Here is a 15,981-nt window from a genome sequence, read left to right on the forward strand (position 1 = left end):
GAGGAGGACCCAGGGTGCCTTTGGGTGACGATGACTGGAGGTGGAAGAGGAGGAGGACCCAGGGTGCCTTTGGGTGACCACGACTGGATGTGGGAGGGGAGGTGGACCCAGGGTGCCCTTTGGGTGATTGCGATTGGAGGTGGGAGGGGAGGTGAGGGGGCTACACGCTTTCCCTGAAATGACAGCTGACAGCAACAGGGAGAGAAACAGATTTAAAGCAGGTTTGTGACGCTGTGATTGGCCGTTGGAATTTGAGGCTGATTCTGATTGGTTTAACAGGAAGGTGCACGCATCCAACAGCTGGTTTGATTTATGAAGAGAGCAGTGATGAAGTGTTAGGTCTTCCTTCCTTAGGTATGTTCCGTGGGCAGTCTAATGGAGGGTTTATGTCACTTTGGTAGATTTGCTAGCCTCTGCCAAAAGAAGAGAAATGAGACTGCCAGTAACTCCAAAGTCCTTGCCTTTATAGATGTTGTGTTCATAGCTATCATGCTGATGTTAACCACTAATCCTACATTCAAGAATCAGCTGCTTTTGTTTAATTAGAGGGAGCGTGACCCAGAACAGGAGATATGCAGTCAGGGTGGCTAACGTTAGGCTAGCTGTTAATGGTCAGTAAATTGCTCCAAAACGTACCCTGACCCAAACCACAGTGTCTTGTTTTCTATCCCTGCGCGTTGGTTTTGGCACTTTCCGAGTTGTTTTAAGGCTCAGTGCGTAATTTCCACTGGGGACAGTCCCCCCCACACTTTCAAATTCATTAATTTTTCATATACATAGTTAAGAACTATTCTTTCTGGCAGAATTTCATAATCAACTTCATTATTTCCTGGATTTTGTGTCACCATAGCCCCTTAAAATATGTAAATATGTTTCAAATTGTAAACAGGACCCCCTGATCTGTGTGTCCCCTAACTCTCCAAGCAAAGTTACACCCATGTTCAAGGCACCTCTCCCAGAGCTGTGCTGGGTGACCAAAGCAAAGTAACCCGTAATGTAACAATGTAATTAGTTTTGTGATGCAGTCACAATGGGTAACTGCGATGGATGTATTTAACATCCTGATCATGTGGAAGGATCAAGATGTTTAGAATTGCAAATGAAACTGTGCAAGCTCTCTTTTTATGCAGGTAGCTTTGTAAGCTAACTGCATCTCTGTCTGTCTTTGACTATTGGGATTTTTTAAAACCCATTTTACCATTTTACACAACATTTCAATTAATAAAAAGCCCATGTGCCAATATACTAAAATAAACCTGGCATTTCTTCCCTTTATGTAGTGATCATAGTATGAAATTTGAAGTCTGAAAAAAAACTAAAATAAGATAAAATTGAAGCATTTTGCAAAAGATTATTAAGTAGCCTATGTTTTTTTTCAGATAATTTCATTGTCTTTCTAAGATTGTGAATTGCATTGGTTACATCATCATTAATACTTGATTAATATGTGATTGGGGTTCCCTTTCCTCATGCATATGGGTTTAGAGAGAAAATGAAAGAAGATTTGGCATCAGGAATAATCCTACATGATTGGTGAGGTCTGTTTCAGCCCTCCTCCAGAATCCCACTCAGTGTTTGCACACAGGAGGGTGTGTTGTGTTGTGACATGTAGTGTACTGACAGGCAGGGACAGACTCAGGCTCACAGACCAGAGCCCATCCCTCCCCTGCCAGTGACCCCGCTAATCGCGTCAGAAGCAATCCGATGCTAATCATTCCTCCCCTGAGACACTACACATGGCAACACACTGGAGGTTTGTGCAGTGTGAATGTTGTTGTGCTGCAAGCCAGCTGGAGAAGACGTAAAAGCTGCTGAAAAGTCAAAGAGAGATTTTAAAAAAGCACAGTTTGGTCCCTGAGGATGCAAAGTGGGGCCAACAGTCCAAGACTGTGTTCTGAGGTTGGTGGGTGCGTTCCTGCAGCTTGTCATCCCACGGCTGAACTGTGTGCCAGAATGAGCTCAGATGTCACCTTAGAGACAGCGTCTCCGTCTTCCTCTGTGGTGACATGTGGGACAGCGGAGGGTTATTTCTGTCCCACTCCGTCTCCGGGCTTCCCAAGGATGTTCCTCCACCAAAGGACACAATTTTTCAGCCGCCTTCTCACCTCTCTATATCGCTCATAGCACTCATTAGTATGTTGATTTATCCCATCCCGTTTGTGTTATCTATACTTAGCTTCCTTTTACCTTTCACAGCAGCTGGATTCTCACATATCATGAGATCTTGCTGGATGTATAAAAGGAACAGTAATGTGTGGACTAGGGCTGCACGGTATGACAAAAATATGTGATATGCGATAACGTTGTTGAATATCGCATGAGCGATACTGCTTGAGATAAATGATCAGATATTAAAGTGTTCTCCGTTCTGCCTTTCTGCTGCTCTCAGTATTCTGCTATAATACAACACTGCTTGTATTATACAAATAAAAGAAAATAATTTCCAACATTCTTGTATTGAACAAAGTGAACATTGACTTGAATCTAAAAGGCAGCACTGAAAAAGAATGACATTTAAAGGGCAGTTTCCTACGGATATTTCTTTCAACTAACAAAACACCTCGGATTGTTTTTCGATATGTTACAGCCTTTCGCAATGTGTTTATTGCGCCAGTTGTTGCTATGGCGATAAAAAACGGATATATAGTGCAGCCCTAGTCCGGACAGTAACCTGAACCAATCAGGGTCTGGTGAGAAGCTCCTGGCAGCTACGAGACTGGTCTAGGTGTGTGTGACGGCTGCAAATGTTCGTTCAAAACAACGATGGCGGTCGGGGTAGACAGATGGTTTATCCAATCACCTGCCACGTAATTTTTTATTTTTTCAAGGGCCTGCCCTTTTCCAACAGTTTCTAATGTTAGCTTCTCAGATGGTTGTGTGTAACAAACCATCTGGCGTGGCAGGTTAGCAGAAAGTAGCTCTTACGACAACGAAAGTGTATTTTTTGCAGAGCTCGGCATCTCAAAGAAGAGGTATATATGCTATAGCTGGCATTCTTCAGCGTCAGCTAGGCTCCCGCAGGCCTCCTCCTCCTCTGCTTTAGCCCTGGTAGAGTAAAAACCTCTCTGAACTACACCTACCTTCTGTGTGCTGCAGCTTTCAAAAGCATCAAAAGAAAAGTAAATGGAACACTTAACACAAACTACCTGAACTCATTCTAACCCCCGTGACTCTTTTAATAAAGTTAGCTGAATGGGGGGCTGTGCCTGGGCATGAATTAACCAAATCCAAATCCACTCTCAACAGAAGTCTCTCTCTCTTGTAGTGTTTAGTGCTGTCTCGGTGTGGCAGAGCTCTGGTAAACAGCAGTGAGGCTTCCTCCTCCTCTATCACCATTCCTTGGTTCTCTCCTGCTCATTCTGTATGCTACTTTCATCCAACTATGATCTAAAAAAACAAAACAATAGAGAGAGAGAAGTAAGTTGATGCTCCCCTGCCCCCCCCCCCCGCACCAACAGCAATCCAGCGTGCCTGGAATGAAGACAGCTGACCTTGGGAGAGCTAAGCCCATCCTCTGGGTGCCAAAGTGCTAGAAACCAAACACAAGCTTCCAGCCGAGGGGTAGATTATCTTTGGAGGAAAAGGTGTTATGGAAGCGGGAGATAGGAGACAGAGGGGGGGGGGGGGCTGTGTTGGTGGGAGGACATACAGTCAGGTCTTACCAGGGCTGGATGTCGTTAAATATTCCGTACCGGTTATACTGGTTCCTAATTAATTATTTTCCTAAATAACAATTTTATAAAACAAAAATAACAACAATAACAACACACATTACTGTACGGGGGAGCACAGCGATGGACAGTTATATCAACACATTTCACTTCACTTTTGTCAAAAATTATGAAAAGAGGGTCAGGACCTTTTCTGATGAACCAGACTTACCTGCCTGTATTGATCTGAGAGATTTACATGAGATTTGGTCTGGCCTTCCTGTTTCTCACAACGACTCACACATGCACACATAAGTCCACACTTCATCATTTTATCTTTATTTTTTTAATTTATTTCATGCCTTTGTTGTTTTATGTAGCCAACCTTATGCTTGTTTTTTTTAATTCGTGCTTACTTAGTTTCAAATTGTAGATTTTTAGACTTTTAATTGTAATTGCTCTTTAGATATATATTTTCTCTTCTCCTCTTAATTTGGTGAGATTACTTCTATAAGCCCCTAGCGGTTTTCTTTTTCTATTATTTAAATGTTCTTGTGTTACTGTTACTCAATTCAAGCATGCTGCATGGCTCACTGACTCTGATGAGATTCACTCCTTATCTATCGAAATTGCATATTGAAAGACGAGGCATTTTTCAATAATCAATAACTTCAGTCCATTCAGTCTGTGTCTTAAAGAGAATTGAATTCCGTACCCAGTTTAAGGTCTTACTATGACTTGTGCACACAAACTAGATTCAGAACACCTTCATTGACTCAGATTTCTCTTCTTTTCATGAGTAAGAGAGGAATAGCCACCCAGGATGTGTTTTCATCTTCTTTCTGGCAGTTTCAGCCAGGGTCAGGCCCCCTGTTACTGCCACCCTGCAATCATGGTTGAGGTGCAGCCGCCGCTGTGTGAGACCCAATCATTGGAGCCTTTTGTGCACAACGCACAGTGACCTAGCTTGCTAAAGGGATGGGGGTGGTAGGCGTAGAGAGGGAGAGATTTGGCTTTTGATGAGGAAAGTGGCTACAAGGAGCCCGGTCCCACCTCTCGGCCGTTTCCTCTCGAGTGTAGCAGGTGGAATGGAATCTACGACACTGACAAGATGGCGGCCAGTGTAAATACCAACAGCTACATAGAGTTGTTAAAACCTATTTTTAGTAAACTCTGTGAACGCCAACAATGTTCTCAGTGCTGAGTTCACGCGTAGAGTCCCTGGTGATACTTAGAGCAAAGTCTCATGTTGTGTTGAGCCTTCTTAGTGATTTAAAATAGTGATGTTGATGCTATCATAGTAGCGCCCCTAGCTCTCCAGTCTAAAGGCCATTTGACCAAAAACGAGAATACAATGAATCTTAAAAGTCCTAAATATGCTTTTAAACGGAAATTAACTCGGGTACATCCACAACAAGACGCTAGGTTGCATTTTGGCGAGAGTTCTGCTTTAAGAGACATTTCTACCTTCAGTATTGATTTTAAGCCAGTGTTGGGTGATACACAGATCAATATTGGCTGAAAATTATCTAATTCCTCTGCTTACAGTCAACTGCAAACTGCAGTCAACCACAACCTAAAGTTATATCTGCAGAATGAGATTCACATAACAATCTGTTTATTGTCTTCTGGTACATACAGAGCATGCTGTATTCACATTAACAGGTCTATTAAGACCACATGTGCAGATGGCCATGTATACATTATGTTCTGTACTGAAAGTGGCCTGCTGTGTAGGATTAACATGTGTGCAATGTTTATACAATCAGTTACAGAAAACATGCTATCTAAAGAACGAGATGCCCATTTCCTACCACTGATGGAGAACTAATAGTACCAAATTGCTAAAACTCTTGTCGATACAATTGACAACGACTGTAATGATTCATAAGTACTGATGTGTGGATGCTAAGCTGTAATGCTCCATCTAGTAATTGGTTTATAGATGGAAATGCTGTATTTTCACTGCAATCAAGTGAAAACAAGACTATCCAAAGTTCTAGAAAATCAGCAAAATAAAATCCATCCATTACAGTACTGATATTGTTTTTATTTTCTCTATAATGCATAGCCCTTTAATATGTTAAGTATGTTTTTCTTACCGGTTAAATGTGTTGTAGCAATAGATTGTAATGCTAAATAAATGATGTCCTTACACACAGAAAATCCCGCTTTCATTTCTCCTAATTTGAGATCTCCTGAGATAGACAATTCCTTGTGTGTATTAGCTTCTAATGATGTAGGCAGTTAACTCATAATCTATCCATCAAATCACCGGGGCTACAGTGTATAGTACAAATTATGCCATCATATGACGTGATATATTCAGATAAAATCCTCCATGGAAAAAAAGCAGAACCACACTGTGGCTCAAGTCCAGCCCAATGTCTCATTAGCCTAATGCAACATTAGATTCCTAATGAGACAACGATTTTTTCTCTGTGCAGCCACGGTGAATGTTATCCTTATTAATTGAGCTTTAATTGTGATCCATCTACTTATATCACATGAGTCAGCCCTGTGTGGGCTACCAGCGGCCGTGCCATTAAGACATCATGATCCTTGTATGGAAATTACGGCAACCCTCTATGATTATTTCAAGCAGTGGGCCTGTTTTTTGTAGAAGGCTTGCTGTGAGCAGGGGAGACAGCAGAGGCCTCTGTAGCAGCAGCAGCAACCAATCAATCAGACAACATGGGCAAAGGTTAAATACTCACATCCGGAACCATCTTCTTTTCTTTCAGTGGAGAGAAGGTTTGAGCTATTGGCTCTTTTATTGTCGAGCAATCACTGTCATTGCTCCAAAATACAACATTAAATCCAGTAGGCACCAAAAAAAAGTCCAAGGCACTCGTATAGTGCAGTCCTTGGTCTCCTAGCACTCATTCAATGTATCGACTAATTGATTATTTGAATTGATCTGTCAAATTAAATTTCTCTACAAAGAATCATCCTAAAGCACCACTTTAAATTTAGTTTTTACCAAAAATGTGCTCATAGGTTTCTTGGAAGTAATTAAATCATTAAGAAAAAAGCATAACATATGACTAATCGACTAAATAAATGATAGTCTACCATGACCAAAACAACAGATTAGTTGTCTAATCAACTAAGACTGTGCAGCTCTACACTTATCTTTAGAAAAAATGTGAATTGCCTTTAACACATCTGGCACATTTTAACTAAAATCAGATTAAAAACATGACTTCAACAAGTTTCGGCATCCAGCCTTGTTAATGTTAGTTATAGGTAAAGGAATGAGGTGAAACCATATAAAGCATCAGGTGTGAGCAAATCAGCACCTTCAGGAAACAGGGATAAAAGAGTGGGTGACAATGATTACTATACAGTATGTATTAGTGGATTTGTTCATGCCCCATACCAAAGACAACCACATTATTTCCAGTTCTTTGTCTTTCATACAGCATTACATGTTAAATCTCTGTGATTTGAAATAAGTGATTAGTGCATGTGGCTTAACAACTGCACTAAGCATGATGACTAATTACTAGCAGTATTTGTTGGGATGTGACAGTCTTGTACGCCCTCGCAGAATTAGCACAAGAGGTTTGTGCCACCTTTACTACAGGCGCTCCAGATAACCTTCAGTCCCTGCAGAGGACTCACACACGATTAATTGTGTGCTCTGCTGCCTTATCAGCTCACTGACAAGGCTCCCTTTCTGTTTTGATTTCTTTTTTCATTGCACAATTAAATGATTTAGTTGTCTTAATTTTAAAGATAACTGATTTTTGCATCCCCCTCTTGGGAACTGAAGGGATGATGCATTAGAATAATGAGATGGCTTGATATTTACAGGATGGTTTCACAGATGGGCGCTTGGTACAGCTTTTGACTCTCACATCTGTCGTTGGGGAGAATTGCATTTGAGATGGAGGGGTCTTTTTCCCACAGATTTTCAGATGATATTGTCTTATTACAGCTGCATTTCCAACAGCTTCCTATGTTCGTTCAGATCAATGTGGTGAGAGCGGTGCTGTTGGTACCAGCAGGGCCCAGCAGCCAAGGCATGATGTCTAGCACAAATGGGATTAGCAACGGCCCTCCCCTCCGGCTAAAGGATCTAGAACAGAGCAGTCCAGCTCAAGCTTTCACAGCCACTGACCACCTGGTCTAATTAAAAAGAATGTAAGACAGGAAGCAGAAAGAGCAATCCGTTGTCCCGGGTCTGACATTTCAATTACCAGAAAACAAGGCCATATTAATTGACTCTGACCCATCTCATACAGAGGGCCTTTTTGTTGTCCCTGTCTTCCTGAATGTCATTATTTTGAAGGTCCCATATTGTAAAACATGAGATTTCCTTGTCTTTTTTTATTATAAAGCAAGCCGACGTGCTAAATCCACAGAGAAATGCACACAGCCTGTATTCAGAACTGTGCCTTTAAATGAGGCACATGGACTCCTGGACAGTTGAGTAATGTCTCAACCATACTATGTATAGGTAAAAGTGCTGCTACAGTCATTTCCCGGCTAATATGACGGGGCAAAGATTCAGAGACTGCAGATGCAGAAGTGCCGATAATGCCGACCAATCAGAGCAGACGGGGCCAGAAAAAGACGCTAAAGATGTAAGATGAATACAGGTATATTCAGATGGACAGTTTAAGAAAAAATGTGTTTTTTGAACATTAAAACATGAATATAGGTTTAAGTAGATGGCTGTTGTGTGCCGAGCATGTGCAGATGAGAGATTGCTGTCATGGAATATCAACTACTGATTTACTGTCAAATTGATTCAGCGATGATGCCGCCTGCTGTCCTGCCACCTGTTCTGTCAGCCGAGAGCCGCGTCGCTACGGACAGATCCACGGTTTGTTACCATGGCGCAGCGTTTCAAAAACAAACAAATCCCTATTAACCAGTCAAACACTTCCAGAACCAGATAAAGAGAACCGCATGACTACATGGCACAAGCTGCTCACACACTCCTTAATCATTGGATGAAATAATTGGGGATAAGATGAGACTGTAGTTGGTCCATGGAGCCTCGGTGTCCCCCCGTCTCCACTCCTCCTTTGTGTGACAGTGATGAAGTGCCTCAGATATGTTTTTTTGGCTCCTTGGTGAAAAATGAAGCCATTAGTTGTAGAGGGAGGCGACCGATGCTGGCAGCCGAGGCTCGGGTGCCCATGGAGTCCTTCCTCTGGTCCTGCATGTTCTACAGCGACCATAACAGGACAATCCATCTCAATCAGCTCCCAGTCCACGCAGCACTTGTATTGGAACACTCCTTTTTTTTTGATCACCAAAATGACAACCTCATCCTTTTATCAGTCAACGAGCCACAAACACAATGGTCGAAAACCAAAGAAGGTATTCAGTGTTAAAACAAGAAAATAAGTCAGTTATACATGTTTTCCCATATCATTATTATCATTTTCATTGAAAAATATCACAGTAAAAATATGAAAAGGATTATTTTTTGCGAGGATATGTACCAAACAGATGCCAGGACGTCTCTGCAGCACCACAATACTTTTTTCCAAAATGATTTGACACATTGTTAGCCTTGAACAAATACCCGCCACCGCACCTTAATTTGGCCGCCCTAATGTCTTCCACTCTTATCCTTCTTTGACTTACATGCTGCATGTATGGGGGTCTATGACCTTGGTCTACAGTTTGGTCCATGAGACAAGTGGACCAAATCTAACCTGTCTTTAAGCACTACTGGGCTGTTGACTCATGGAGCAGGAGTTGCTGCCAGTGCTTTCTCTGGCAAACCATGTCTACATGTACTGAGAGTGTGTGTGCATGTGTGTACAGCATATTGATGTGTGTGAGTGTTTTCAAACGGTACTGCTTAGTCCAGGCAGAAACGCTGCAGCCTGTCCAGAGGCATTAACATCTCGGCTCACCTCCCAGTGTTTGTGGCTCACTGTCCATCCGAATACATTGTGTACAGTGTACGGACACTACGTGGGTGTGTTTATGTAAAAAAACGGGTTCAGAGGACATAACGAGGCCTTCAGGGGGCTCTTTAGTCTTCAAAGCAAATCATATTTAAATTTCACAAAAGTAAGCCATTTGAATACGAATTATTCACTCTCAGCACTGCTCTCAGTGCATAGAATTCAATAATATCTTAACGACAGCCAAGCATCCTCCCAAATGAGGGTTCTTGGAAAGATTAGTTGTTAAATCGTTAACATGAAGTAAGACTGCAAATCCAGCAGACTACAGTGTTGATCTGACAATTTCTCTCCGTCATCTTTGTCTCCACAGGGTTCAGGAATCATGTACGATGCGGCGAGGGTGCCATCTCCTAAGGATGGTGCAAACGGGATGGCCCAGCCCGTTGTCCCCGGGTCAGGACCTGGACCGGGACCAGCTGCAGGATCAGGAGGGCCTGCACAGCACTCAGTCCTACAGGCTAAAACAGAGGCGGGACAGCAAGGTACAGAGGAGGAGGAGGAGGAGGAGCCCGAAGCAGAGCCCGTCCTGGTGAAGAAGCCGCACAGAGAGATCCTGGACCATGAGAGGAAGAGGAGGGTAGAGCTCAAATGTATGGAGCTCCAGGAGATGATGGAGGAGCAGGGGTGAGTACATGGGATAAGCAACCCCTGACAGTAATACCATGGGCCTCATACAACGACCACTTGTGAAGTTAAAATGTAATCTACGTTTTTATAAGTACATTGTGACATATGACAATGTGTCATGTTAATCTAGATTGCTCAGTAGTTTTAGTTAGGGCTGCAAAGATGAATCCATTAGTTGTCAACTATTATACTAATACAACTAATATTCGCTAGTCTTGCATTACCTGAGTCATCTCCACAGTGCTGTGCAGTATGGTCTCCCTACACTACAGATACATTGTGGAATAGGCCAAAAAACATCATTCAGGGTGATTTGCATTTCTTTAAACCAATCGCAATCATCCTATGTGGCGCTGAGCTTCGGACGCAGTAACGGTATCTCTGCAAAATACTCTTGGGAAGAAACTTTTTGCACCCTGCAAAAGAAAACCCCACAAATGCCCGCGTTTGCTTGTTTCAGCCTCTCACATTACCTCAAACCTTTTCTTCATTATTTCTGTCACGGTACGGCAGTGATGACACGGTGTTGGCAGCTGAATTCATATTTTCTAATTGTTTTAAGTCCTCTAATCTGACTGCAGACACGGCCACGTCTGCTCCGTTTTCGTCTGCTGAATTCCAACAGGAAGCCTTGAAGCGTGAAATATTTCTTGTTAATCTTTAATTCTTTGACATGTTTGTCTGTCCCCAAACAGAGCAGAACATGTAGTCTTTTATAGCAATTTGGGTCCATCGATTATGCTAATGATCAAATCTTATGAAAGCTGCTCATGCACAGTTGGCATTCAGCAAGTTTAAACAAGTCATTTTATTAAGTTTTTGCTAAGAGATTTTATTGAATCCAACTTGGAACTTGCACGAACGAGCCTCACGGGTGAAAAAGTTTTAGAATCAGAATAAAAATGTTCTTGCATGAAGCCCAACATGTATTAAGCACAACAACTCACCAAGCGATTCAGTGACCCCAGTTGCACTGGGTGTTTGATGTCAAGTGACATTACCATTTTCAGCAAAACAGCAGTTGTTTATCGTTAGTTTAAAACTGGGTTACTGCCGAGCGGTTTGGAGGGCGAGCACTGAAAGTATTCTGTGTGGAGAAGAGAACTTGACATTGACAGGAACGTACCTGTAGGGTGCCTGAGTTCACAAGCTGCACCGAAACATTACATTCAAAATCTGTTACCTGCCAAAAGTAATTTTCATTGCAATATTGAAGAAAAAAACAACCCAAGCCCCTGCGGAGGAGGGAAGTAAACATAAGGGGCCGTGCTTTTGTTAGGAAATGGTGCATAGCAGCTGTGTTTTGTTGATATGGCCCTTTCTAGCAGCCTGGCATGATAATGGGATAGAATCAGGATACATGCATTATCAGGAGCTGGAATCAGCTGGAATCTATTATGATCAATAACCTCATTTATTTCAGGGATGGGCATGAGTACGCACTCTTCATTTTGTCAATATCTTACTACGATGTGCTATTGCGACAAGAGGTTCACGCCACCCACTGAGCTCCAGTTATATGCATGATAGTGTTATAACGTTACAACAACATTCAAAAAGTTATTTTTATAATTATTGTTTTGACCACTGATAAGAGCGCTGGGCCATCCCACAAATGAATTTGCCCCATAACGTTAGCTGCGGTGGCTGGATGGGTAACCGCCTCATCCAATGGGAAGTTAACAAATTAATGTTACCTGACATTACTTGCTGCTACTTAATTAGATTGAAATGGCATAATAAATGCTTGAATACATTATTATACATTATTATTACACTCATTTTGAACAGTATTCTCACGGTAGATTGTACTCAAGAACTCTGTAATGATTTAATTAAAGTACTGAAAATTTAAATGACTTCCATTTTAAAGTAAAATAAACAAAGAGGGCAAACAGACAGCACAAGATCTAACAAATTGCTAACAAACAATTGAAAGGACAAACGCATGAAATATTGGGGGGGGGGGTTACAGTGTTTAAATTATTTCATGCCGGTGTTTTCATCTGATACTATTTGGGACCACGGGAATACATGCATGGAGGTGGTTCAACATTAACACACACTGCTCCAACACAAAGAAAAATTCTTCATTCTAAATAAAACGGAAAGAGATAAAAAAATGAATATAAAAGAAAAAGGTAAATCAAAATGCCTTTTTATTTTTGCTTTAAAAACATGCTTGTTTGATGACGAGTTTGCTGTGGAGAGAATGACATGGAACCATTGTGGAGGGATGCTCTGATCCTGGAGGTAATGTTTCATGGAATAATAAACAGTTCCATATTAGCTGAAGGACTCTACAGGGACCATTTTGGCAGATAGCTGGGTGCTTCCTGCTTGGCCAGCTGCCCCATTTAACATAATTGGCAAATGTTCACAATCAGCAAGCTGGTGAAGGACCATGTCCTTGTCCCTGTTCTAGTGGATTATGTTTGCCGGTTGGGTACCTGTGGAGAGGCAGAGAGGTGGTGAAGAGCCTTATTGCCAGGTAGAAAGATGAGACTGGCTTCTATATCTGGGTGTGTGTGTGTGTCTATCTATCTATAACATACATTTTGCATCATTAATGAAAATGAGACACACACACACACACAGATAAATTCATACATCCGCTGCAGCCATTTCTGCTTCACAATCCTTTTTATGTCACAGATGTACAGATGATGATTTGGCATGTTTGCAGCCAACACTTGAACTTTGTATTAATGGCCTCCTCCTCAAGTAGTGGTTATTAGTGAGGTTGCCATAGAGATAGTCAGCAAAGAACACAGGCCATTAGCATGTGTGTGTCCTCCAGCAAAAAGTTAGGAGGAGCTAAGTGTGTGCTTCTGCCAAGGGCCTTGAAAACTGTAGCAGCGACCTGCTAGCTGCATGCTAGCATCAGGTATCCCCGTGGGCGGGGCTAGCATCAGCTATCTGATGCCCCGTGACATTTTATTCACATCACATTTGTCATTTATGGAAAGCTGGCTAATCCCTAATATATTAGGTGAGGGTGATTTAATTGAATTAAGGGCAAACCAATTAGTGAGAGTTTTTTTCTTCTTCTTTGGTCGAGGCTAGATACGAGAGTTGACAGACACAATGAATGCCAGTATGTGGGACTGTTTTCTTTCCGCTGCTGAGTGTACTCTGTCAGAGTATGAAGATGAATGAAATCACCACTCCTGTGAAATGCTTTGAGTAGCCAAGGTCAATTAGACTTTTCTTCCTCAGTTTCTTTCTACCCGTCTGTCCTTCCCCAAGGGTGACTGGGCTTCTCAGGCTGATGGTGGAGCGACGACAGATTGTTGAAGCTGAAAGGGAACTGCTGGACTTTACCACGTGTTAAGGTCCGCTCATCTCCTGACTCCGAGTAGACATAGTTGCTCCTGGTTTGAGCGCTGTAAAAGAGTCATGATGTCGAGCAGAAAAGTGCAGCAGGAGGCAGCAGCTTGACTAATGATGGCAGAATACAAGGAGACCATACACCCGCTGACCAGCTCCACCTCACCCGTCACACTGCACAAACTCTGCTGGCAGGCAGTTGCGCTTTAAGGACAGGAGTGTTAGAGCGCTGGACGGACGCAAGTCACCTCGTTAAGCTATAATGAAAGGAAAATCTCATTTGCCAGCTTGGCTCAGCACAACTCACTTTGCCTCTCCAATTTCTAATGTTCCTCTTTAAATGAGAGAGCGTGAGTGCATGTGTGCAGGATTAAGGGATAGAGCGGGGGATGAAAAAGAGGGAGAGCAATGCCAAGCATTAGACACAATTAAAATGGTGGCTGGGGTCTGTTTTCATTTGTTGTGGCTATAAGCCAGCAGGCTCAGACTCTACGTCACCCCTGAGTCCCCATCCTGACTGAGGTCTCGGTGAAGGATTAGCCTGGGGGGCAGGTTGGACGCCTGCCTATTTCTCTAACCCTGCCAGCATGGCAGACTCTCCCCTCCTCCCTTTACACCCCCAATCCAGCCTTGCTCTTCCTCAGAGATAAAACCAGGATAAATAGTCTGTCATGAGTGATGACTTCACCCTGGGACCCAATTAGAAGGGCTCAGCAATTAAAGGAGTCTGTTCATTTAGCTATCCATGGCCTGGTAGCATCCCACAGTCATTAGTGCACTGAGTGCCCTGCCGCTACAGGGAACATTGCCCTTTATTCCCTTTTATGCATATCAGAGTTGCTGTAAGTTACATACATTTAATCTGTTAGAGCAGTGCATACAACATCCTGTCGTCTTTCCATCACAACACAGTGCATGTACTGAGCAGCTCAACAAGCTTAATTTCTACTTTCAAGCAAGTTTGGCTGCCTTATGATATCACAGTTCACTGACAGATTTCAAGCTCAAGGACTGCTATGCAAGCAAGGGTCCCGATTCTATTTCAGAGGTGTTTTTCCACACTAATTGAGGCCTAATGGCTGTGCATGATTTGAACTCCTGTGGTGTCTGAGCGTTTTTGCAGCTCTCTAATAAGCTCTCTTAACAAGGCCTCACTTGCTCTTATCTGCAAGCCCAGTATACGCATCTGCGCAAGCCATACACACACGCACACACACACACACACACACACACACACACACACACACACCACACACACACACACACAGCTTTTTTAATTTGAGGCAGAAGACATTACTCATCCTCTGTTGTTTGAAAGCAGAGTAAAGAGGTGGAGTCTGGCACAAGCAAAAAGGACACAACATAACCCAGAGATGAAAAACTTATTTTGTGGTTATACATAATCACGTACAAGCAAATACATTTCAAGACAGAGCAGTCCACTGTAAATTGAGACAAAAGGAAAGAGGTTTAGTGGTTTAGAGGTTTAGGTTTAAGTAGTAGCCAGGAGCTAAATGACTGCCTTTTGGCTGCTGCTGCTGCTGTGGTATTGCTTTTTACCATCTGCAGTGACACTTTTTGCATTGTAGGAGATGAGTAGCTTGACTCTTATTAAGAGAGAGCTGCTCTTGGAGCTTCTAAGGCCAGAGCAAATAGCTATCTCTGCTCTGATGGAGGTCTTCCTGCAAGCCAAAGCTTGTGTAATAAGACGATAAGCCTGTGTCCTATAAGACTGAAAATTGGAAGGACCCAATTTATACATCGTCACCGGGAGGGAACCCAAGCCAATATAGTAGCTCTGTGCCTGACAAAATAGCTTTACAGGCTGTTGTTGCCAGAGGACTTAGAGAAGATGAGCAATCAGAAAGACTGGCCCGGGCAGATTGTGCTGCTCCAGCCATTGATCTGCTTCCACTGTGGGGAGGGTGAAAAGGCCAGCTTTATATAGCGAGAGCAAGGTCTTTCCGTTTTTGTCTGCTACATCTAGTACCTATTATCTAACCAGACAGTGTATGCTTGTAAAGAGCATCAATTGAAAATCCTCTCCAATTGAGAGTTAAACAATTTCCCCGTGTCCCGGTAGGCAGCTTTAAATCTGCCCCTGAAATAGAAATGTGGGGGCGTTCAGTTTTGCCTTCCCATGTTCCCAGCACCATTCAATCTTACTAACTACACTGGCATCACTTTGCCTCTGTGCTCTTTGCAGCGGGATTGATGGCTGCAGAGTTTCTGAGGTGTACGGCAGCACCTAGGGACAACTTGTGGAAAAGGCTCAAACATCCCTGGCATTCAAAAGGAGTACACACAAACACACACCCGCACCCCCCCCCCACACGTAGGCACGTCCTCAACAAATCAATGACTATCAGCAAAAGGATGGTCTCTAGGCCACAACTATTCATTTTCCTGGATTGTGAATTAATGGGGGGGGGGGG

At 42.8% G+C, this 15,981-nt stretch overlaps 1 protein-coding gene across 3 annotated transcripts in view; it reads left to right on the top strand.

The window, feature by feature from the left end:
• The window catches only part of srrm3 (serine/arginine repetitive matrix 3), a 73,018-nt gene that overhangs the window by 28,471 nt on the left and 28,566 nt on the right, over positions 1-15,981 (top strand). For all 3 annotated transcript variants that reach the window (XM_034889723.1, XM_034889722.1, XM_034889725.1), the window contains exon 2: positions 9,900-10,213. In XM_034889723.1, coding sequence (XP_034745614.1) covers positions 9,912-10,213 — 302 coding nt within the window. In that variant the 5' untranslated portion in view covers positions 9,900-9,911. The remainder of the gene's footprint in view (positions 1-9,899; positions 10,214-15,981) is intronic.

The sequence above is a fragment of the Etheostoma cragini genome, chromosome 13, assembly GCF_013103735.1.
Source record: "Etheostoma cragini isolate CJK2018 chromosome 13, CSU_Ecrag_1.0, whole genome shotgun sequence".
Classification (NCBI taxonomy): Eukaryota; Metazoa; Chordata; class Actinopteri; order Perciformes; family Percidae; genus Etheostoma; species Etheostoma cragini.